Source organism: Lepidothrix coronata, unplaced genomic scaffold, assembly GCF_001604755.1.
Source record: "Lepidothrix coronata isolate B3197 unplaced genomic scaffold, Lepidothrix_coronata-1.0 Scaffold4, whole genome shotgun sequence".
Classification (NCBI taxonomy): Eukaryota; Metazoa; Chordata; class Aves; order Passeriformes; family Pipridae; genus Lepidothrix; species Lepidothrix coronata.
Genome location: NW_016690184.1, coordinates 8,648,967 through 8,673,626, shown reverse-complemented (window position 1 = coordinate 8,673,626; position 24,660 = coordinate 8,648,967). Strand labels below are relative to the sequence as shown.

Below are 24,660 nucleotides of genomic sequence, written 5' to 3'. Positions count from 1 at the left end.
CAACTTTCCAGACCCTTTGCCAGCTTTCTTGCCCTTCTCTGGATATGCTCCAGCACTCCAATATCTCTTTTGCAGTGGGGTTGGAACTAGCTGATCTTTAAGGTACCTTCCAATCCAAACAATTCTATGATTCTATGATCTTTGACAGACTGTCCTGATTAAGGAAAATACCTATACTATGCAATCTTTCACTGTGCTCTATTACAGAGATCTGCTTTTTTCTAAGAAAAACCTTTTCTAAATTATTCCAAAACCAACTATGCCAAGCAACCAATATAACTGATTTTGGAATTACATTATAGACTGTGACTCATTTAGCATTAAGCCTTATAGACCAGAATCCCTCATAAAAAGCATCCTCCATGAGATGGACAGAGAAGAAAAAATAAACATTAAATTTAACATTCAGAAGGAAAGAAGCAGTAAAATATGTAAAATTTAGTCCAGTCTGTACAATCTTACAATTTTGATTGATATTTTTTTTCCAGATGTTGCAATTAAGGAAAAAGGTATAATCTGATCATACATTAAAAAAAAAGGTATTCTTATCTATAAGAACTGTGTGTATTTGTTTTATGCTGACTCATATGTAAATACTGTCTTTACTGATAAGTGACTTTTTCTTTCAGAATGTTTTTTTATTTCAGAGTATTTTTATTACTGTCTCTTCCCATAGCTCAGAAAATGTTTGATATATCATAGTTTAATGAAGATCCCATTAGAAACAGACTTGTTTATATAGTTAAATAAGTTAAAAATTACCCAGTTGCTGCAGATCATATTTATCACACTGGAATTTGCAAGGCAGTGTCTTATTATTCAGTTTACATCTGTAAGGGTTTTTTTTAATATTCAGTTACATTTCTTTATGTTGTGAAGTTTGAAGCCTCTGGCTCAAAAGTTATATCTTGAGACAAGGAACAGTGAAAATTAATTTAGAGTTTAAAAAATAGGTGTCTCATGGAATCATTAAATGAGATCATCTTCTGTGACTGTTTTTAGAAGACTATATGGGCTCACATGATGTGCTTACAGTTATAGAAAGACTCTGTGGCTCAGGCGAGAGGTTTTCATCCTGAAGCAATATTTTGCAGTTCTAGAAAAATCATTCAGGGCTGAGCAGCTGACCATCTGATTAAGCATTATTTCTCAAGAGAACCAGCTGCAAAGTAACTTGACTCACTGCTTTGAAGCTCGTATGGATTTTATTTGTAAAATTCAGGCTCAACTCAAGATTGCATTACTCACTCTGAGTATTCAGCTTTAAATCCACCAGTTTAATGAATAAGAGTGTTATTATAGAAATAAACAGTACAGATCTGATAGCAAATCTCTAGCATGCATCTACCTACCACAGTTACATAAAAATAATTTAGAAGTCCAGTCTTTCTGGTCTTCATCCTAACTGTTGAGGAGGATGAGGGAAGAAAGAGGGTTCTCCAGGGAGTTGTTCAGAGAAGGAATTTGGACCTGTACAGATAAAAGCTTTTCTTATGCTGGGAATATAAAGGGGCTGTGCGTTTTTTGCAGTGCTCACATTATCATTTTAAGAGCATTATCTCAGAATCTTTACTAGGTCACTTTTTGGTGCAGAGTTTCTATTATTTAAATTCCTAAAGTAAAAAATTCTTCAGTTGCACAAAGCATGTACATATATATGACAGCTTTTGCTGACTTACCAAGAAACAATATAGTTCTGTAAATGGATTTCTGAAATATAACAGTTCTTTCATCCAACAAGAATAAATATGGGAAAGCTTAATGGAAATTTCCTCTAAGAATCCAAAATCAACTTTTTACATTGTATAGAGAACACCCGGGAGTTTAAGGTTCTTATGTAAACTCAGCATTCAGAGAAGGGAGGAAAAATTGCCAAGTACTGCTATGCTGAAGACTTTGGATGCTGTTAAAATGTTAGGTGACCGTTTATGCATTGCCATTCCTAGAAGGAAAAGCCATTTCAAACAGAATATGAACAAAGTGAGCCCTGGTAACTATTGCAGCCACACAGGTATGGCACAGTTCCTTTGAAATAATTTCCTGATGCAGTCACACACTGTCAAGCTGACTAGGAACCATTTTTAAAGCAGCTATATTGTATCTGATGCAGCATATTGAAGTTACAGATGCACTCTCTTAAAAGGCAAAGTATGTTGGGCTTAGCTTTGAAGTTATTTAGCAGATTGCCTCCTCATTGAACTATGTGACTGACTTGGCACATACCAATTTGAGACTTATTCCTTACCTTGTATTTATCAAAGAGGATGTATTTATTTACATTTATTGTATGTGTTTACATTTACAATTATTCAGATTCAGTGTATTGAATACAAATGTTGCAAATGTGAATTCTTTTTTTGTTGACATAGTAATGTTTACATACTGAGATTGCCAGCTGCAGGATAGCATCACTTTTTAATAAAGAAAATAACTTAGAGAACAGGGAAGTATTTATTTCCTGTCACAGAACATGCAAAATGTTAGACCTTGGCATCAAAAGTTGCAGTCTGTTGGCCAGTGCAAGGCTGATTTTTTGTGATTTTTAATGAGACTTTTATTGAAGCTATTTTCCTTAATTCCATTGGTTGTCTGTGGCATGCAAGTCTCTTAAGAAACTAGATTCAGCTTACTGGAGGCCAAAAACTTGTCAGATACTCCTGAATCACATGAGCTGAAAAAGTTCAGTTCCTGGAGCTTTTGTGTGACTCTCTCTCCCTCAGATACGTGATGTTTTCTTGATTGAGACTAGAATGTCTGGATTTATTTGGCCTAACTTTTTCAGCAGTATAACAGCCCCCTTGCTCCCTCCCTTAGATTTTTTTCAACACATCTAGATGTTTTGGGGGTTTTTCCTGGAAAAGCATATATATATATATATGTATATATATATATGTGTGTGTGTGTGTGTGTGTGTGTGTATATATATATGTTTAGGGACTTTATTAATCTCGTTGTTGCTATAGATAATTATTATATTCATTTACTCAAAGGTGATAGTTGTGTAACATAGACCTCTTAACATATTAAGAGGTATAACAAAGCACTAGTTTCACAGCTGTTTTTTCCAGGTATTTTCTTCTCTGAAGACTGTGCACAATTTTCACCTGGAAGTGAAAAAAAGGAAACGTGGAGGTTTTTTAACGAATTGCTTGTAAGGGCTTGATTGTTAGGACAGTCTCTGAAATCAAAATGTTTTGCAATAAAGACATAAAATACTGGAAAATGCTTCTTTGAAAATAGGAGGTTGGAATTCTGTTCTCCAGGAGGTACTGATGTGTGTTGTGTGTATTAAGCACATGGTTCAGGTGGCAGGTTATTCTCTAACATTTCGACAGAGAATTAGCATAGCTGTAGCATTTCATCTGATTTTAGACAATCTTTCTTTTACAGACTTCAAAAGCCTGACAATGATGGCAGTTGCAACCCCTACCCAAGCACTTTTGAAACACATGTTGGTCATTTTCACTTTTGTGAAGATGATAGCTGCTGACATCTTCCAGGCAACTTTTTGTCTTCTTCTTTTTCTTCTTTTTTTTTTTTCAGTAGCCTTGCCATTGAATTCAAGCACCATGACATCTCATGACACCCAGTAATTTTACTTTTAGGCATGATTCATCAAGCTAAAATTTAGCTTAACGTGCCATTGCTTCCTTGCCTTGAAAGTAAGACTATTAGAATCTCCCAGCAAAATGTTTGTCCTGCTCTGAAAAGTTGGAAAAGGAGAATTGACACAATGTAAGAGTGTTGAATTCCTCTCTTCTTCTAGACTGTCTTCTACACTGGATTGTGCCTAAAGTGTATTGAACTTAGTCTGTCAGCTGCCAGTAATGCTGCTGCAGGGAAAGGTGTGGGAATCTTGCACAGGAGATGTCAGTTGGCCTCATTTTGGTCTTGGAGTGCTTTGTAAATATTAAGCCGGTTTCTCATTCAAGAAATATTTGAATGAAAAAAAGTTATGTCTTGATTTTTTAAAACGTTGGGATATTCTTTAGTTTATATGCATGTAGTCATCTGGTCTCTCTTGAGTCATTATATTCATAGCCTTTGCTAATATTTTTGCAATATGTTTCACCATTTACTTACAGTGTGAATTTTTATCTTTTTTTATTAAACTTTCACCTTAGAATAAAATCACGAATGATTGGCTTGTGCTAAACTGATGTAGAATAGGTAGTCCTAACCTAGCATTATGAAATATAATGTCCTCCATGTGGTGGGGTTTTTCTGTATGTACTTGGTGCTTCCATGTAAGTGTAACTTAGAGCAGTAGTGGAAGGGGATGGTATTTATAGAAGTCGTGCTTTGAGTTATTCTTGCATTTAGTCTTGTCTGAGTTGGAGCTTTACCTATGATAAGCCTCTTCCTGCTCTCATGAACTGCGTACATGATTTCTTATGCAGGTAATCTTTAAGAAATTTGTAATTATGTTCATAAAAGCTTTATCCTAAAACACATCACAAGCATGGAATTACTGGCTTTCAGACCTAAATCTCTACCTGGAGAAAGTACATCTTGGCTGTGAGCAGGAGGAAATGAGGCCATCCCTTCTCAAAACATGAATCTCAAAATGTTTGGCAGCAGTCAATGTTCAGTCATTTTCTTCCCCCCTTAACAGTCTTCTGAGGAAGACAGATAACAAGGCTCAGTGCTCTTCTTTAGACATCCTTGGCAGTTTCTGTGCAAGAGGGCCAAAACTGAAGTACTGGCCATGACTTTCTCTCTGTTTCCTTGTTTATTTCCTTCACAGAATCTTGGATGTTTCCAGGGGATCCCTGTCCTTATTTGACTTGTACTGTTACTTTCTACAGATTTCCACTATCTGTTGTGTGAGGTTAAAACTGAGCATTCTCCCTCCTCCATAAATTTAGAGGACTCAAATTTATCTTTTAAAGGGCATCTGCACTTTGAAACAATGAGAACATATGCCAAAATCTATGGGTTTTGGCATATGATTATCTTCCTCATTTCCTTACATCCTACTGAGACAGTCCTCTGAAACAAAGATGTTTTGTACAGATGCTTTTCACTACATGGGAAACACACTTTATGTGACAGTTATTAATGGAGTATTTATTAGAGCCTTCTTGTTTGCATTACTAAAGCAGTCATCTGGTGGATCTACGTGCAGAAGACTGGACATAAAGTACATGATCCCAAATTAAATGTCTTCACTCTGACTAATCTTTGCTTTCTAGTGCCAATACCACATAAAAGGTAGGCTATAGGCTTTTCAACAAATAAACTATGTAACTGCATTTTAAAATAGCAGTATTATTTTGGCAAGCGATATAACCATGTTACTCTTCAATGTTTTCCTTTTTCCTGAGTTTTTTGGGAGATTTTGACTCAGTGCCAGACTCTCCTTGTTACAAGCTCCCAGATTTCCCGAAGCAGTACATTCCTTAAAGAAATGTATTTAAAGGGCAGAGATTTTATTAAGTTTTCACACTTCTACTTGGCCAAAGACTTTACTGGCAACACTGAAGTATCAGGTCATACAGTACAAGAGAGGTCTACTCATTGGCTCTGTCCTGCTCTATTCAAGCTGTATTTATATACTAAAATTTCCCCCTCATGAAACAGCCTCTGCCAGATTTATAGAGCTTCTTAATTATGAACATCATTTGGCCCCCAAAACAAACCTTTTAAGAGTCACTTCCTTCAATAAGAGAACCATAACTTTCCTTAGTTCAACACCTTTTCAAGGGCAGCCTATCAAATCCACACAAGATCTGTGAATGAATGCCACTCCATTTTTACCTTTTGTACAAAATTATAGGTGTAGTTGCCTCCCTTCTGGTTCAGGAGACTTTGGACAGCCCTGAAGTTGTGGCTTGCTGTAGACAGTAGTTTGCATATTGCATCTGTTCCCATGGACTGGAATTCTGCACCATCCTGGCACTCATTTAGGACAACATAGACAAGTGACAGCTTGTGCCTCATGAACAAACAGGATGGTGCAAGATTTTTTCAGGTGTCTGATCAGCCTTTGGAACAAGAACTTGAATTTTCAGATTCTCTTATCCAACAAGCGTGAATCCCTTTGTGGATGATCCTGATAGTGCCTGATCTTCTAAGACAATGCTTAAAGTAAAGCAAGACACAGCACTGATACTGATCACTCCAGCATAAAGCAGGCGATAATTCTGGTTTTATGATATGAATCCCTTGTCTTGGAGACTGGAACTTTTTTGCAGTTAGTGATTTTCAGTCTGTTGGTATCAGCTTTGCACCGAAGTGTCTCGAACTTATCATTTGAAGTGGCTTTCAGGGAATGAACAAATTCATTTTAATCTTCAGGAACATACTTAATAATAATAAATATGTTTCTGCCACCAGTCTTAGTTGCCCCATATTTTGCTCCAGGGCTCTGGCCTCCACATCACTGCCCATGACATCTATGCTAGTTTATTTCTAGGCTTCTCTCTAGAGCACTACAACTGATTTGCTGCAGTAGGTGAGGTAAATCTTTCAGTGCAGCCAAATACAGCCAGAAACTGTAAAGTAAGAAATTACATTATCTGTGGAGAATACATGTGGGGTTTTTTGTAAAAACTGGTTAGGAATGTAAGAGGAACTGCAGCCTATTTTTTGAGCGTGTTGTGCACACCTTCAGCATCAGGCACACTTTTAGATTTGCAATAAAAGATCCTTTTAGAAGACTTACATATTGTCTGTGGTGTGCTGAGGCATCCCAGGCACTTTCAAAGAGAGATGGTTACCCATTGGTGCTAATGTCTATTTAACATTTGTGTTGAACTGACTGTTGCTGCGGAGTTTCCATTTTGGATGGAATTCCTTCAGTTTTATAAAAGTAGCTATTCTGAAACCCTCCTAAGAGGAGGAAATGCTCCCCAGGGCAGGCACTACAGGGATTGCTTAGCAAGGTGCACTGAAAAGAAGAAAATCTGCTACCTTTCTGTAACCGTGAGATGCTCTGAGATATGAAATGCTCTGAGGTGTGAAGTGTGTGCGCACATAGGCTGTGCCCTTGCTCTTCTGTGTGCTGTTTAAACTTGTGATTCATTGCATATGCTGTGGAAGGGAAAGGGCTTACTTCCAGATGCCAGTGGGATAAAAAATAAATGGTCTTACTGCCTGTGTTTACAACTGGATATCATCAGCAGTATCATCATGCACTGGTAACATGAACATGTAACAGAGAAGCGTTACAGGTGACTGATAAGCATTTAGTGTGGGTTTGGTTTGATTGGGTTTTTTTTAAATACTAAGATCGTACAGATAGAAAATCCTATGCTCTCCTTCTATGCAGAGTTTTTCCATGTCCCCAGTAATTCCCAGTGCTGTCATCTGATACTGCAAAACAAGGTGCCAGTAGTATTTCAGATGACATGCCAGTGATTTAGAAGCATTGCATTGCTTTATTAGCTCATTCTGTATATATCCCAGCCCATGCCCAGAGGATATTTTCCTTTAGGGGTGTGCTTACACTGGAGTTTCTCCAGCTGTCATTTTCTGTAAATTTGTTGCACGCACGTCCTTCGGCACCACCCAAATCCCCTGCTTACACGTTCAGCAGCTTCTCTGTTCAAAATACCCTCATTACTCAGCAGTCTAACATTGTCTCGTTGCATTTCCAATACAGGATACTTAGTAGCTTTAAAAAAAAAAAACAACCCTACAGTCATTCCTTTAATTGTATTTGGTGAAGTGCCAAAGAGGAAGGAAAAACCCTAGCGAAATCCCTGTGACTTTGCAGCAGCTGGGCTATTCTAAAATCATAGTTTTCTGTCTCTGTCTAGAAGCTTTCTAAATGGATAGGGTAAATAGTCAGATCTTAAAATGGAAAATCAGAAGTGAAGAGTAGGCATATGATTTTCAGCCTTAGAAGCATAACAAATGGGATGATTGTGTGTTGTAATATATCTTGTGTTTCTCTATATTTATGGTTAGATGCTTTTAGTCCAGGAGATTTTTACATGCTACATTTGAGAAAGCCATATGCTGCTGATGATATGAGGCTCCTGAAAAAGACAGAAAAAAATTTTGGGGGTAGAAGTTAATGCTTTTATTTCTTGCAAGACATTTTCATCCTTTTTAAGCAAAGTTTTATAGCTGTATAAAACTGTTTGCTTACAGGCACAGTTCAATAAAAAGTGTCAGCAGTGTTAGTTATAAAAAACTTAAACATAAAAAGACTAGGTCATAATAACTTTACCAAATCTCTTGTAGAGTAACATTAACATAGTGTAATTTGCAGTTGGGTGGGGAAAGGTTTGTGAGGCATCTGGCATCCTGACCACTGCTCTTTGAGTTAAGTGGTGACACTGAAAATCAGTTCTGCTTTGTACAAGGACCTTCTTCAGCTAATGAGCATTAGCTGATTAAACCACATGCAGGAAAACCAGTATTTTTTAGAAAACAATATGCAAGAGGCTGCTGGGAACATAGATCAAATAGATGAAATGATAAGAATGTGCATAAGCCAAACAAAGCAAGTCATTTTTGTAAGAAAAGGAAGGACTTCTGGCCGAAGGCAGAAAGTGATAGGGAAGGCTTAAATCAATTGGCAGAAATAAGGGAACCATTTACTGAGAAATATAAAAAAAGGAAAACAAGTTTCAGATTGTAGCAAATGAGAACCTCTACCTTTGGCAAAAAGATGTTCAAAAGCCAGTTTTCATTTTTGCCTCTTTGTTCACAAAGTAGCTACATTTAACTTGAATTTCTGTTAGTCTTAAAGAAAAAAGGGAGTCTAGGAGACCTCACAGTGTTATTTTAGTGTAGTCTACTGTATGGAAATTAACTGCTGTTTTGGACATTCTGGTGGAGTTTTCCATCTAAGGGAAGAGCTTCCTGTTGCTGAGATGAAGCTCTAATGTAGATTACAGAGACACAGCAGCACATTTCCACTTAGAGAAGTTTACTATATTATGACAACTGTTATATCAGAGGGTATTTTTGGTTTCTTTTAACTTTTCTCTTGGAGTTCTTTAGATTTATTGTAAGCACGTACAAATGTACAGGTTTGCTTCACTGTATGTTGAGGGGCAGGTTGTTCATGCTGCCTGTTTTATGCAACAGTATGTCTTTGAGCATTTTCCTTAGTCATCCAGAAGGAGCTTCCTCAATATAATATGTAGATGTTTGCTTCTGAAAATGAAAATACAGAACACGGTTTGCTTTCTGTTCAATTAATTAATTTTTTTCCTCCACAAATAACTAGTATATGAGCCCTGTTTCTGTTCTCTGCAAGCAATGTGCCTATTTCTACTTTCAGTTTGCCACTTCACATAGAATGTAGCAATACTCCAGTGCGGGCACTGAAGTGAGATTCTTCTGGAGGATGGTTGTAATGGCAGTCATTTGATGAGTGGTTGGCATACCACATTCAAACTTCACAGTGAAACAAATGTCCTCTTTGAAAGAATATGGCATATAGACTTTCAATGGCAATGTCCTCAGAAAAGCTTGTGCCTCTTTCTGACGTTGGACTCAAGCCTTTGATTACCTTGAACAGGTTGGAAGCTCCTAAATAACATTTCAGAAACTCCTCTTGTAACTGCTAGAGGATGCTTTTTGAATACTCCATCACCATAAGACTGCCTCCAAGACTCCATTCTGTATCCTGTGTTGCTTTGTTTCACATAGGTGCAGAGTGAAGGTTAGCAGTGTTAGTTTGTGTTAGCCAATATTGTTGCATGCTACATTTTTTCCCAAAATGTTGATACTGACTTTATGAAATGAAAAACTTTGCATGGGGTCATGACTGAATTTGCAAAAAAGGGAGGGAAAGTGTAAGACCACTTACCTCTAATGGATGAGGTTACTTTTTATGACAGTGGGCCAGATACATTCCAAATGTTTAAAGCTCAAAATGTTTCTTTGGGGTTCCATCTGGTATAATTTTTTTCTCAAATTTTATGATAAAGGCTTCTAGTAATTTTCAATCAAGTCAGAATATCACTATTTTTTTCTTAAATATATTCAATTCCCTATAATTATAATATACATGTCATATAAATTTCCTGGGTTTTGATGATAAAATTCTGATATTCCCTTCCTCTGTGAGTGAATTTCAGAAAAAAACTGGTATGTTGGAAGTTTCTTAACATCAGATAACTAGGTCTTAAAAACAGTCATGTATGCCTCTCAATTTCTCTATCTGAGATAGAGCTGGACATGAAGCTTTTTTCCCATGTTAAAAGTTGTTATTATTGAACACAGTACTAAAAATTTTGTCTGTCTCATGCATTCATTTAAGCTGTAAATAACAGGAAATAAGTATAGAAATAGTGCTGCTGATCAGGTTGTTTACATTTTTAAAATGTGCAGGTGGTAAATTGAGATCTGTACTTTTTCAGAGTGTTATGCCCACCTTTTTGTGCTAAAATATAGAAGACATTTTCAATTGGTATCTACTGATACAATTTCCACTGAAAGCAGGAATATATTTCTGTGTATGTTTGGAGTTGAGCACCATGCAGAAAGAATCTGATTTTAGGAATAGCAAAAACTGCTAGATCAGGTATTTTTGTTTACTGCTAACACTTCATACTAACAACTAGGGAAAATTTATGATCCATAAGAAAATTTTACCTCAGGAGATGCCAAGGCAAAATAACTGCTCTAGCTAACCCTGCTCATGAGGGGGCCTTGGACTGGGTGATCTCCAGTGGCCCCAGATAGCTTTGATTTGTGTGCCCTGGGATGCAGGTCCTGGAGATGTCACCAAATGCTGCACACGGACAGCTTAAGCCTGGGTTGAACAGTCCTACTCTGTGCCCGGATGCTCACTGCAAATTTTGTATGATAAATTTAATCCTGGCGCTTTCCCATAAGCCTGCCTACCTTGTTACCTCGTAGCCCTGCAGCTCCTTGCATTGGGAACTGTTCTGTCACTGTAACAGAAATTGAGCAGTGTCCTTGGTTCATTTTCAGCAGATAGGGTCAGCACTACAAATGGAAGATAGTGTCTCTTTTCAGAAGTGACTTTTTCATTAAAGTGGAAATTGAGTAGGATATGCCGTAAGAAGAGGCATTTTTTTGAATAAGTCTTATTGAGAGCAAATGATGGTGATTTAAAGGTCAATGAAAACTGCCTTAAAAGATGCTATTGTCTAAATACTGGAAATTTTCCATGTTCCAATGAGCCAAGGCAGCACAAGTTGCTGAAGTAAATAGAAGGACAGTTATCTCACTTGTTGAGTACTTCACAGTTTAAACAGCATTTAAAAGTTTTTTTTTAGAAAAACATCACTAGCATTACAAGATTCTTAGTAGATAACATGATTGATGTTGTTTGTAGGTGGCTTTTTATGCAGTTAATATTAGCATAAAATAATACCAACATGATAGCTATTGAAGCAGAGCAGTAGGTTGTTTTTTGTCTTAAAAATGAATGGGTCTGTCTCTGGTAAACCATTCTCTCATTCACAGTCTTCAAATAGTTCTATTTGTGTCTATTAGAGTGTAAGTAATTAAGTTATTTATTGAGCAACTGTCAGAGGAATATAAGAAGCTTCTGGAGGAAAACAGCTAGTATTTTGCAAAGTCTGCCTTTTCCTTCGCAAACACATCCCATTGAATTGCAGTTGTCTGGTTAAGCAACAATACGTAAAAGCTGGTTGTCTAGATGAATGATACTTTAGGAATATAGTTAAATCAACAAATCCATGTTTTAAGAAGTGACTATAATGAAGATATGATTTGATCTACTTTGTTGCTGTATGAAAAGGATGAATCATTACAGTTTGAAATTCCAGACCAAAAAATTTTATGTTGTTTGCTTTTGCAAGTCAAGGAAGTGCGACACTAATTAAAAAAGTGTTAAATACCTAGATATCACTAGATATACAATAATGAGTATTTTATATGAATGGTGCAGAAAGTCTGCAATTACTAAGTCCATGAAGTGTTTCCTTTAGTATGATGTATTCTTAATTTTTATCTGAAGTAGTTTGAGGTCCACATTATAGTTTCCAAATAAGTAAAGATTTTTGGATTGTTAGTGAAGTGTCACACTATAATTGCTTTTGGTACCATGTAAAATTGGCTTTAAAGCTTTGCAGTGTAAGGCATGTAATGTTGTTACTCAGATTATTTTTACAATGTAATGGGGTTTTTTTGTGTTGAATGAGAGCAATTGAAGAATTACTTCATTAACTTGCTTTTTATTGTACAAAAGTCTTAACTTCTTTGCCCAGTTCTGGAGCTTGAGTTTACCTAATGGGCGTTTTACGAAGTGAAAGCAGAATGTTCCAAGGAAAAAAGGTTCTTTCTGCAAGAAATCTCTATACACTCATATTCACTACATAGAGATTACACACTTTGGTAGCAACCATAGGTGTCTCAGGGAGCTGGAAGAGTCCAGACTTTATGGAGAAAAGTAATAGGACAGAACTGGTGCAGGTTTTTTCTCTCTTCCTTTTTCATTTGCCTTCAGTCTGCACTGCTGTGGGCAACTTGTCACCTACTCTGTTATGTTATGATTCTGAAAATGTATGCTGTATGCAAACTCTGGAGACTGTTTCAGATGCGGAAGGGGAGATGGGGCAATGTCTGTGTGATCTGACCCCTGCCGGGAGATATGTCAGGAGTGTTATAGCTTGCTGTGTTGCAACTTATGGAACAGCAGCCCCTGATTCCCTGCTTCCTTAATCCCTCATGGAGTGGAAGAGGAAATGGTCTGAGATCTGAAGTCAGGTTTCTGAGTGAGACCTAACGTGTGGAAAAAGGGAATCTCTCTGGAAGTTCCTGGAGCCCATGGTGTTGTTTGAACCAGCTCTTCTGACTGTAGTGCCACCTGAATGAGTCTCTTTGAAGCACACAGTGTCCACTGTCAAGGAAACAAGGCAGAGCCAAGGAATCTAGTCAAAGATCTTGGTCAGGTTCAAGCAGAGTGTGGATACTGTATTTGCTTTTGGCAGCATTTGGAGCATTCCACACCCTAAGGCTTACACCAGAAAAATTATAATCTTACATAGCTATCTATCCCAATTTTCTTTTTACAATGGTTTTTTTTTTGTTTGTTTGTTTCTATTACTATCATAATAACTATTATTCATTTTTAAATAAGCTTTTAACATCTATACTAAAAGATCCCCCAGCATCTGAATCTTTGTGTCACTAGAGTTATGTATCTTTTATTCCTCCAAACCCTTTCCTTTCTTTTCTGAAACCTTACTGCCCTGAGGTCGTATCTTCAAACATCAGGCTTATGGCTGCTCTCTTTCAGGTCAGGTTCATCACTTTTCTGCTCTAAAGACTAATTCACATTGTAGACTGCACAGTTCTGTAAGTGCTCTGAACCTAATTCTCTCTTCTACATAGATGTTACTTTTAACTGTAGTAACTATTAGAGCACTACACTTACTGACAAGGATTGATGAGCATCTTTGATGGACATGGGCATGTAAAAGAGTACTACACAGGCTGCCAACATTGGATAAAGACTACCATGAAACTGTTTTCAGAAGGGATTCTTGAAATAAACCTAAATGCTGGTTTGCTCCTTCAAGCTGAAGATTGACTGTTCAGACCCCTTGACACTAGCATTTCCCACTTAGGATTATTATGAACACTGTGTTTTCCTGTATTTTAATTATTTCCCTACACTCTTGTGCCAAACTGGGCTTTTGAATCACTATAAAAATTTATAATGAGGCTTCCATTATTCTTTTATGCATAGCAAATTAGAGTTGGCAGATGTTAGCATCTGTCTTCCAGAGTACTTGAAGTCTTCTACAAAATAAATATTTATAATCAGTAACCATTTAGGAAACCATATGCCAAGTGTGAAATAACACATAATATTTATAAACTTTTATATCTTTTCAGGATTGGTATCTTACTCTCTATTGTCTTTCATATGTTGCTGGTACTTTTTTATGAACTACATCTTGCTCATGTACAGCCCCAGGCTTTCAGAGGTGTTAGCAATACCTACTGTTTTCTTGATGCTGCTATTGTATCTTTGATCTTTGTTTTTGATTTAGTCTTTCTTTTACTTCTTACAAACTTTTTTGATTAAATATGGTTTGAGTATGCAACATCTAGAAAATGTAAATCCCAGATTTCTTTAATACTGATGAATTCAGTCTGACGGTCAGTAGCAGCCGCAATTTCAGCATCAAGTATTTTATTTGTTGAAAAATGTACCTGTGCATTGCGAAGTAATGAAATTCACCCCTGTATAGAGGGAAAGGTAAAACAGCTACATTTCTTAAATCAGCCCACCACTTGTATTTATTAGGCTTCAGTGGTCTTGCAGTGCAAAGGAACCTGGTAAGGTAGGATGTAATGAAAAGTTTGAGTATATTTTATATGAAGACAGGAGACCATGTTGAAAAGTTACAATGGGAAATGTGAAAAAGAGCAGAATGTTCTTTGGGGAGGATATAGGTGCTCTTAGTTTCTATTGCAATGTTTGTATTGTACTGGTTTTTATAATCTTAAAAATAGGAGGGAATTCCAACAGGGATCAGGGAAGTTAGTTTACCTCTTTCTTGCAAAGTACAGGAGTTCAAGAGAGTCTAGGCTGAGAAATTAACTGGTTGGACCCTGAGATTTTTTATTGTTGTTGTTGTTGTTGTTATTATTATTATTAAGTTTGTTGATTTAGGCTGCCTGGAGAAGTGAAGTCTCCTCTACTATGATGCTATGTATAGTTCATCATTCAAATAACAGTTTTGAATATGTAGGGTTGTGAGAAAAGTTTGAACTTTTTTCATTAAAACATGTTTGGCATTTTCTGAGGCATGTTAGATTGCCTCCTGTTGTTACAAGAGGAGGAAAGAAAGGATTATTCTGTTACTATGACATATTTTTCTAAACTGTTCTTTAATAAAAAATAGACATACACATTGCTGCTGGAACATTGCTTCCTTGAAACATAATAAACAAATGCTCCATTTAATACTGTTGACTTTGTTCTCATAGATCAGAATTCTAATAAAACAGACCCAAATTATGTGATGTAGAATGACCTCCACATAACTGGTAAAATTTGCTACAGTGTGGTGAGCTCAGTGACCCAAAATAGATCCACCCTTTGTCGAGTGGATCTTGATGTCCTTGTGTGCGTTTCCCCCTCACTCTTCAGGGCTTTGTTCTTACTGATGGTGTGACAGGAAGAAAGGAGGCATAGTTACTTCTTTGCCTAATTACTCCTCTGCTGTAGTTATATATGTTGTCTGGGTAGCTGAAGTGGGCGTAAGTAGAAGTGTTCACCTTGGCTAGGCAAGTGTAAACCACTGCTGAATTGAGGGCAACAACGTGGCTGAAGACGAGCACTTCTGCATATGCTCTCAGGCAAATTCTATGTGGAACTGCATTGTGCCCGGTTCAAAATGAATTAGTCGGAAGACTGATCTGCTGCTGCAAGATTCAAGTAATTTTTAACTCCCAGTTTTGCTGATTGGCCTTTAAGCCTCATCAGGTCTCAATTTGTTGCCTTGCAAGAAAAGATAATATGTATAACCGAGGTAGAGTTCAAATAGAAAGGATCATACAATGTTGTAAAGCCAACAGTTGCTTTCCCAGTGAGCTTTCCAATCTGGGCTGCTCTGAAAGTGCGTACAGGAAAACTTAAGCCTGTTTCCTCATGAGTTGCATCTCTTGTTAGAGATGTGAATATGTGCATGCTGAAAAACAAATACCATATATTTCCTCATAATTTTTCCTGTATCTTGCCTCTTTCTCTGTGTGCTGAAATATGTTATTTGTCCGTCTGTTTTAGCAGCCCATCCTCCAGTGCTGTGTCAGGTGCACAACCTGCAGACCATCCCTTGCTCTTTGTCTGGCAGAGTGGGGTGTGCATCACTGACATGACAGTCGTTATTAACACGATATTCAAATGGATAATTTGGTCTTATTTCTAGATTGAAATACGTATATAATTTAATCCAGTTTAAATTGCATAGCTTGCCCCATTCTAGTTTATTCTTGTGGCTGTGCCATGACAGCCAAAAAATAACTATAATGTCTGCTAGGTAGCTAAATTATTGGCTACATTTTCAGCTTGTCAGCCCTGTCCCTCTTACAATAACCTTATGCAGTTGGTGCTTTTCCTGGACCTCGTGGAAAACAAAACAACAACATAATGCTACTTTTCTGATGGTTGCCTCCAGGTAGAATTGCCAGCAAGTTCAGTCCCAGAAATATGGGATGAATAGTCTTGTGGCTGACACCTTTGCAAGCCAGGGTTCCTCTTGCAACCTTGTGTAGCTTCTTGCAGAGGACCGACTGCTTAAAGGAGAAAAGTGCTTTAGCTAAAGAAATGAAGGACAAGAAAAACAGGTCCAGATAAAAGAATAAGAAATTCTTGTCTCTTATTCTGTGCCCCTTAATCTAGAGGTGTCTTCTCAGTCAGAGATGTCTTCTGTGTCCAGAAACATTTTACTAAACTACAGAAAGAATGGAAGGAAGGAAAGAAGGAGGGGAGTGAAGTGCTTTTGACATGACTCTGTTTACACTTCAGCCTCTATTTTCCATTGTTGCTTGAATGTGATCCTGCTAGGACAGATTTCTGAAATACACTCTCAATACTTATTCAAAGTCCTTACAAATGTTCTAACAAAATTCCTTCTGGAGCAGCCACCCTGCCTTTATTTTCCTCTGCTGGGAAATTTATTCCATGGAGACCTCTCTCCCTAGCTTGCAAGGAAGAGGTCATTCAAGCACACTGTGCTGGACTCTGGCTCTTTAGAAAATCAATACAAAATCTTGCTTCATTTAACACAAATCTGTTAGGTTGATGTAAATTGGAGGATGGAGACAAGGAGAGGAGTGATCCCACAAGATAGCTTTCTTCCAACACTTTTCACTTCCTTTCACACGCTCTCTCTCAGAGAGAGAGAGTTGTCTGTCAGACAGTTGTCTGTCTCTGAGGCAAGCAGTTTTCATAAGCTGTAGTTTATGATTTAACAGTTTACAGGTTGTTTTATCTAATGACTCACTGTACAGTACATCAGAAAAGAAGCATCAGCATTTACTTTTCTTTTCTACTTTACAGCATTTCACTGTTAGGAACATCTTTTTTCAGGTAGCTGGCTCACAAATAGTATGCTTGTGTGCTGTAAATACCAGAACTTTTCAAAAGTGCTGTATATATTAACCCTCCTGTCCCTGAGGACCTGTCACTTCCACGGAGGTGGAGGAATTAATTTACTGACAGGTCTTACTCATTAAAAAACAACTGATAGATGATAATATCCAGCCTGGTGTGTTAGTTCTGAGCGTAGGGAGTGGATGCAGAAGGGGAATTAATTAGAAACTCCAGGATGAGAAGATTTCTAATTCTAGGGGAAAATGCACCAAATGGAACGCTTCGGTTAATTGCAATGTGTCTTATGTTGCTTTTTGTCCAAAATAATAAACAATTTCATTTGAATGTTTGTGACAGCAAAGAGGGGAAGAATACACTTAAATACAAAATTATATTAAAATTCAATATGAAGGTATAGTTCACATTATAATTTATATATAAACATATAATCTAATATGTTTGAAATATATAAACATAAGAAATTAAATGTAACGTTTGGACTCATTTTGTTGTCTTGATTAGTATATATTTAACACAGCAGGAAATTTTTTGCTTGACTTGGAGTATGTGCAATCATATCTGAAAAGTGTTTTCCTGAGTTCTTAGTTTTGTTTAGACCTGCATGAACAAATACTCACTTGTATGAATATGGGGATATTGTAGTAGACTTAGATTTCAATTATTTTTTCAGTACTTTTCTCCAATTTTTACTGTATAATGATGGATCAAATGCTTTAGAATAATTCTAGAAGACAACTTCTTATACTTACTAATGAAAGTTTAATTACAAGAAGGCATCTTTGACACATACTTCTCCATTGATGTTTTCTTTGTGAGGTTTTTAGAGACTGAATTCAATGGGAGAGTATTTTTCCACTATCTCACATGAGAAAAGTTGATAAGAAATGAAATTAAATTATCTCTGAGTGGACCTGAATGTCTATTTGCCTGTCAAGTAAAAAAATCGAAGAATAAAATGCTGAAGAGTAGGCTAAGATACAATATCAAATTTGTAATAAACAGAAAAAGAAATGAGAATTAAACTTCTCTGTCATTTTGTTTTAAACTCTTCTGTACTGGTGGAACTAAAGGCCAATTTACAAACATTGTTCAGAGTAAAGTTTTGGTCTACTCAGCACCAAGGACCTTCTCTCACTGTAGAGAAGGTAACTTACCACTTCTCTGAGTTTCAAAGGGGCAATCTAATGAAATAAACAGACTGTTTTCTAAACACATAACTGAATGTTCTTGAATTATTTTATGTAATGATAATTTATGGCTTATTTCAGGTTTTGTTCATAGCTTAAAACTTTGGCCTATTCTTGTTTGTAAATGTTAGGACTGCTGAGGCACTAGTGATCACGGTTGTATGAGGAAGTCATTTTGTAGTCAGGGACAACTAATGAACACATTTGAACAGATGAAGTGCTTAGTGAGCTTTAAAATCAAACTTAACGGTTTTCAGAAAAGACTCTTACACATTCTCAATGCTCGATGAAACTTCACTGAGTTACGTGTTCTCTGACTTCTACTAAATGCAGATGTGTAATTTACTCATTGATACAAAACTGAGCTCTTTTTATTGAATGGAACCTTTGTTGGAAACACATTTACATAGAGTTTGATTATTGATTTATACTTTATTTATATGAAATGGTTTTATAATTATTTAATTGCCTGCTTATATGAAAAGTATTTTTCTATTTGCAGAGGTCTTTTTATTTCTATCCATGACCGGGGTCACATTGCTACAATGCTTAAATCCTGGCCAGAAAGTATCATCAAGGTAAGTGCAGTTTTAGTTGCATGACAAAGCTGATGCTGTTTTGTGGCCAAGATGACTTGGTTAAGATGATTTTTAAGCTTTTTATCAATTTAGATTTCAGTGATTTTTTAACTAATTTTTTAAACAGAAAGAATGCTGTTACAGCCAAAGTTTGAGGCATTTAAACCCTTACTTGTCTGGCTATAGGCTTATGAATTAGTCAATTACACGGAATATTATGCATGAAAAAACCCCAACTCTGAATGCTTTTTCTGCATTTCAGAGAATCACAAAGTGGTTAAGGTAGGAAGGCACCTCTGGAGATCATCCAGTCCATCCTCCTGCCCAAGCATGGTCAGCCAGGAAGGGCTATGTCCAGCCTTTGGGGTTTTGAGTATCTCTCCAAGAGTGGAGACTCCACAAGATCTCTTGGCAAACCGTTCTAGTGTTTGAGTTAATAGTTCTCCATTTGTGATGCTTGATGAGCTCTCTCAAAAGAAATATTAAATTTCCAACTAAAATGCCTTGTCACAGAGTATGACAAGGAGATTTTTGTGTTTTCAGCTGCTTGCTATACTGAGCACTTCTGTCCTTTACTATGAAAAATCTTTCTGTATAGCACAGACAGTTTTTTGGGGTTTACTAAGTTATTGCATTTCTGTCAAAGAAAATACATGCTTCCTCATATGCATAAGTATGATGGAGTTATGTTATTTGCTCAAGGGAAGAAATACATCTTTGAGAGGTAAGAGCCAGGTGGTTGTAGACATCACTGTCAAAGGCCGGGAGGAGAGGCTGGCTCTGGTTCTTCTGAGAACAGATATGACAAAACCCAGGAGTCTGGGATTCTTCTTTTTTAGTGGGTAACTTCCTTTCCCTTCCTATTCTGTTTTCATACTGTTGACAGAAAAATGTAAGAGGGAACAATTCCAGTTCCCTTGTAATGTAATACTAAGTAGCTCTTTTGTGTATTCTTAAAATTTTATATGAAAGTCCCGTTTCCAGTGAAGCAAGGGTCTAAAATAGTGTAACAAAACCATGGTAAAGTACAATAAAACAATTCTGTGCCTTTACTGTAGTATTGATTTGTTTGTACCTGCTAGAATTTTTGCATGAAAATTAAAAAATGATGGTAAGAAAATAACGGAATACTTAGTGCATACAACCAAAGAAGTGACTTTTACAGTGTTTTTATTGCTTCCTCCAGGCTATTGTGGTGACTGATGGAGAACGTATTCTTGGTCTTGGAGACCTTGGCTGTTATGGAATGGGCATTCCCGTTGGTAAACTGGCACTTTATACAGCATGTGGAGGAATAAAACCTTACGAATGTCTGCCAGTGATGTTGGATGTGGGAACAAATAATGAGGTAAATCCTTTTCTGAAGTGTAGTGAATATTAAATGTGCATGTCTGTGTACTTCAATTGTACATTCATTTTAGTTATAGAAAGCAGTGTAAATTTTCCCCAGATGAGGTCCTAGTGCTTCAAGTGTGTGGACCTTACCCTCTTTAACTTGGCTTCCCATTTGTGTGAAATGCAGAGATTTAAAGTTGTTGAAAATTGGCTCTTTGCTTTCCAGTGCTTCTGGGATTACTAGTTAATTACTTGGCCCCTGTTCTTCCTTCTTTTTTTTTGTCTGAAAGAATATTTGTATACTTGAAAACTATGAATGATGGCAAATTAAAAAAAAAATCTGCAATATCATTATGCTTTTGTAGAAGTAAACACGTGTTCTCCTATAAATAATGCAAGTGTTAAACTTTATGTATGATAAATGTATCAAAGATTTATGTGTATTATAGCTAAATAAAGTATTCTTGTAGCAGTAAATTTAGCTGGGGCTTCTAGATTGTTGGGTTGGGTGTGTCCATCTTCAGCTTTATACACACACATCCACCCCTGCCCCACTGGGATAATTTAGACAATTACAATACATTAAAGCATTACTGAATCAGAAATACCTGCTACCCTTTCTCTCTGTCCCCCCAGAAACTCCCTTTAAAAGCAGACAGACTTACTTGTGAGATGTACCTGAAAACTGTAGCATGTAGCCATATCAAATCATATCAAATCATTAGCTATAAAATGTTTCATTCCTGGTTTGAGCAGCTGGGTCAGTTGTGTAATCTATCATTGAATGTTTCTAGGCAGTTAATTGCATATACTTCTTATACTTCAGTAGGATTTGCCTTTTGCTTTTATGATTGTGTTTCATTGTACTTTTTAATTTTGCATAGCATATTATTTTCTTGAAAGTTGTTGTCAAACATTTTTATATACACAGACCAATAGCAAAACAGCCTTACCCATACTAGTAGTCTAACTTTCATGTCACTGTTCTTGTGACTAAACAATCAGTATGAAAGAGTGGCACCCATAAAGTATTACAAGGTGCATAAAATTTGTGTGAGCTAGAGTTTCTTGATGCTCTGAAATATTCACATTCTGCTCGGGAGATTGCCTTTTGTGTTTTTCAATTCGGAATATGGCTTCTTATATTAGGACCATAGGGAATGGGACCTGAAGTCTGCCCTTGGGTCATGACTAGGTGGGACTTTATTGCTGTACCCCTTGACTGATGAGACTACATGGGCCTGATAGTATTCATTAATGGAAGCTTGGATGTAGTTCCCAGGCTCCTTTAGTCAGTCAGGAAACCTGAGGCACCAGGTCCCTTAATTTCTTCCGACACCCTTCCTCTCACCCACATCCCTGTTCCATCCTTAACACCTGTGTTCGTGTAACCTGGTGGTGAGTCACTGTAGAGAACTGAAATGACTGAAAAGTGTTCACATTTTGCTGGCTAAGGTGATGTGGAATTGCACTGCAATTCCTTATCTTAAAATCTAAATCTCTTGGACAAATAACTGTATTTTCATGCTATATTTTCTTAGTCTAGCCAGTATTTTCCATAATAAAACGCAATAGAAATCACTCTCACAACTTGAGCACATATGAATAATAATTATGCTGAACATATTTTTTGAAATGTGCAGATGTTTTCCATTTAGATTAGTTCCTTCTGCCATTCTGTGGGGGCCTCACTGCTTTAAAAGAAGTTCTAAAAAATGTACTTTTGGCAACTATAATGTGGAGGTGCACAACCTGCAAATTCTCCAAAGAAAGATTAAGTCTTATTCTAAAGCAGATTGCAAAAAACCACAAGATTTTACAGGTTCTAATCCTGGATTGCTTTGTTGTATACAGGACTCGAAACAGTAACTTCAAGAAGCAACTCAATTTCAGATGATTATTAAAATCCTTGTTACTGTCAGTTTTAGCAGAGGTATTTTCGGCTGGGATATTGTCCTGTTACTCATAAAACCAAAGAAAGAAATAAGAAGGAAATAAAGCATTTTTATACGTTTGCCTAGATAATAAGCAAGAGAAATGGAAACTGCTTATTTATGGGTAAAAATTGACCTAGTAGAAAGTCTCGTGTGACCGAACTAGTAAATCACTCTATGTAATCTACGTGGGACTGAGTGTCCAAAAGAAGAGGTATTGGCTGCTGCCAAAAATAATATGCCTGTTTTGGAAAATATTGACAAATTGGAGGTAAGTAATTATTGGGGGACATGTTTATCCAAAGCATTTAAAATGTTATTTGGAGTACTATTAGTTATTTACCTAAAACCGTGACAATCTCACTATGTATTTTTTAGGTGTGAGGACGGTTCTTTAGGTGGGATTTCAATCCAATTAAACTATACTCAGGTACCAGTGTCAGTGCTGATAGGAAATTGTCGTTGGAAATCCTGAGGTGATATGATCTCTGGTTCCTGAGTGTTCATCTAATGTTGTAGAAATATATGTTAAATCACCTTGAAATGGTTAAAGAAATAGACTGTAGAAGAAAAGGAATAGTTGCCAAGGTACAAACAGCTGTAACTTAATGAAGACCTACCCAAAACACATTTTCTCAGCACTGGAGGTGGGATGGTTTAAGAATGATGAAAGTAATCAAGCTGGATCATGGGGAAACATTTAAACATTAAAATGTGAGTGATGATTGTTTTCTACTTAAAAGATGCTATTAAAGTCTCACAAAATAAACAATGTTGAGGCAAGCCTCTAGGTAAAAAATCAGCCTGGCTTACAGGGATTTGAAAACTGGCAGTTTAATAAAACCAAACAAACAGCAAAACCCAATAATAGAAACCAAGTTCAGAAAATGTGTTTATAGGCAGTAAAAAAGCAAAAGACACAAAAGAAAAGCAACCTAGTGAAAATAATTATGAATAATAAGAATGAGTTTTTCTGTTGTTCCTGATGCTTTTCCTTAATGGTGGTACATGTGGAAGTATTAGTTTGTCACTATAAATGTGGTAGTAGATATTTTTTAAATGTCAGTTTTATCTGTCTTGGCAAGAAGTCTTATTTTCCATTGTATTAACAGCAAATGAATATGTTGAACAAAAGCTTTGAAAGTTTGTCAAGATCCTTAGATCAGAATGTCCAAATAATGCTTTGGCCAGTTTTTAAAAAAAAAACTCTTGTAAAAGCTTTCTGTACCATGCTGATCTGGGTGGGGAGGAAAAAATAGTTTTTTCTTAGTTATATTTGGGATAAATTGAGAATGTCAGGCAGATTGGATTAAAGGTAAGGCTCTTATTTAAAATACAATGGTCCTGGTCTAATGTGAGTTTACAGATTTTGGGTTGACTCTTATTTTTACCTTTATAAGACATTTGAATTCATAGTGTTTCTTTTAAAACTAGACCAGTGAAGAAGCAAAGCAGGCCTCCTGTGTTACTAGAGAAAATTCAATTTAAAATTTATATTTCTGTGAGGAATAATAAAATACTTGTGGGTTTATGGTGTCTCAGGGTTGTTTTTTTTCAGCTCTGCAATGTTTAATATCTTTATCAATTTCTGTTGTTTAAGGGTCACAAAAGAGACACAGTTTAGTTAAAGTACTATTATCCAGCCAGACTAGGAATGAAATCTAGGAAGACTGATGACTTGTGTTATATAGAAGTCAAACCAGTGGTGAAAGGATTTCTTTTGACCATAAAAATCTTAATCTAATACTGAATGCTTAGCAGAAGAATGAAAACTGTGTTTATTTGATACCTTAGAAGAGAAACTCTGACAAGTTCAGAGCAACTCTAAACTTAATGTGTAAATTCAATACTGGCAATGGCCAGTTGTGGGAGCTTTGGAAAGATTGCGTGTTAGCATTTAAACTTAAACCATTTACAATAAATTTCAGTCTAACTAGAAGGCATTCAACTCCTTTAGATAGTACCTTCACACGATGTGAAAAAGCCAAGACAGCTCTTACTGAAAGGACTTCTTATTCAGGCAGTTTTTAGCAGAAGGCATCTTGGTGTTCTGAGCACCAGGACAGTGCCACACACTGGCCATCAGGACTGCCGGGCTGTCAGAAGTCACTCCAACTGCAACTGTGATGGCTACAAGGAAGCTGGGCATGCCAACATTCTCTTGCCCTGTGTAGACAATAGTTAAATAGCTGACTGGTCACATATATATGCCCTTAATGTACTGATGAGCTGTGATGGTCAGTTTGCTTTTTAAAAATGTGTATCTGAACTGGTTTCTATTTGTATTACTGTTGGTCTCTCCTCCCAAGTAACAAGAGATAGGAGGAGAGGAAATTACCTCAGCTTGTGCCAGAGGAGCTTTCAATTGGATATTAGGAACAATTTCTTCACAGAAAGGGTTGTCAAGCATTGATACAGGCTGCCCAGGGAAGTGGTTGAGTCACTGTTCCTGGAAGTATTTAAAAGTTATGTAGTTGTAGTGCTTAGGGACATACTTCAGTGGTGGGCTTGGCAGTGCTGGGTTAATGGTTGGACTCAATGATCTTAAAGGCCTTTTCCAACTTAAGCAACTCTATGATTCTATGATTTAAGTACTG

At 36.7% G+C, this 24,660-nt stretch overlaps 1 protein-coding gene across 1 annotated transcript in view; it reads left to right on the top strand.

Annotated features, from left to right (window-relative positions):
• The window catches only part of ME1 (malic enzyme 1), a 169,397-nt gene that overhangs the window by 49,513 nt on the left and 95,224 nt on the right, over nucleotides 1–24,660 (top strand). The window contains exons 4-5 of the mRNA XM_017824728.1: nucleotides 18,719–18,794; nucleotides 19,981–20,142. Of these exons, the coding sequence (XP_017680217.1) occupies nucleotides 18,719–18,794; nucleotides 19,981–20,142 (238 nt within the window). The remainder of the gene's footprint in view (nucleotides 1–18,718; nucleotides 18,795–19,980; nucleotides 20,143–24,660) is intronic.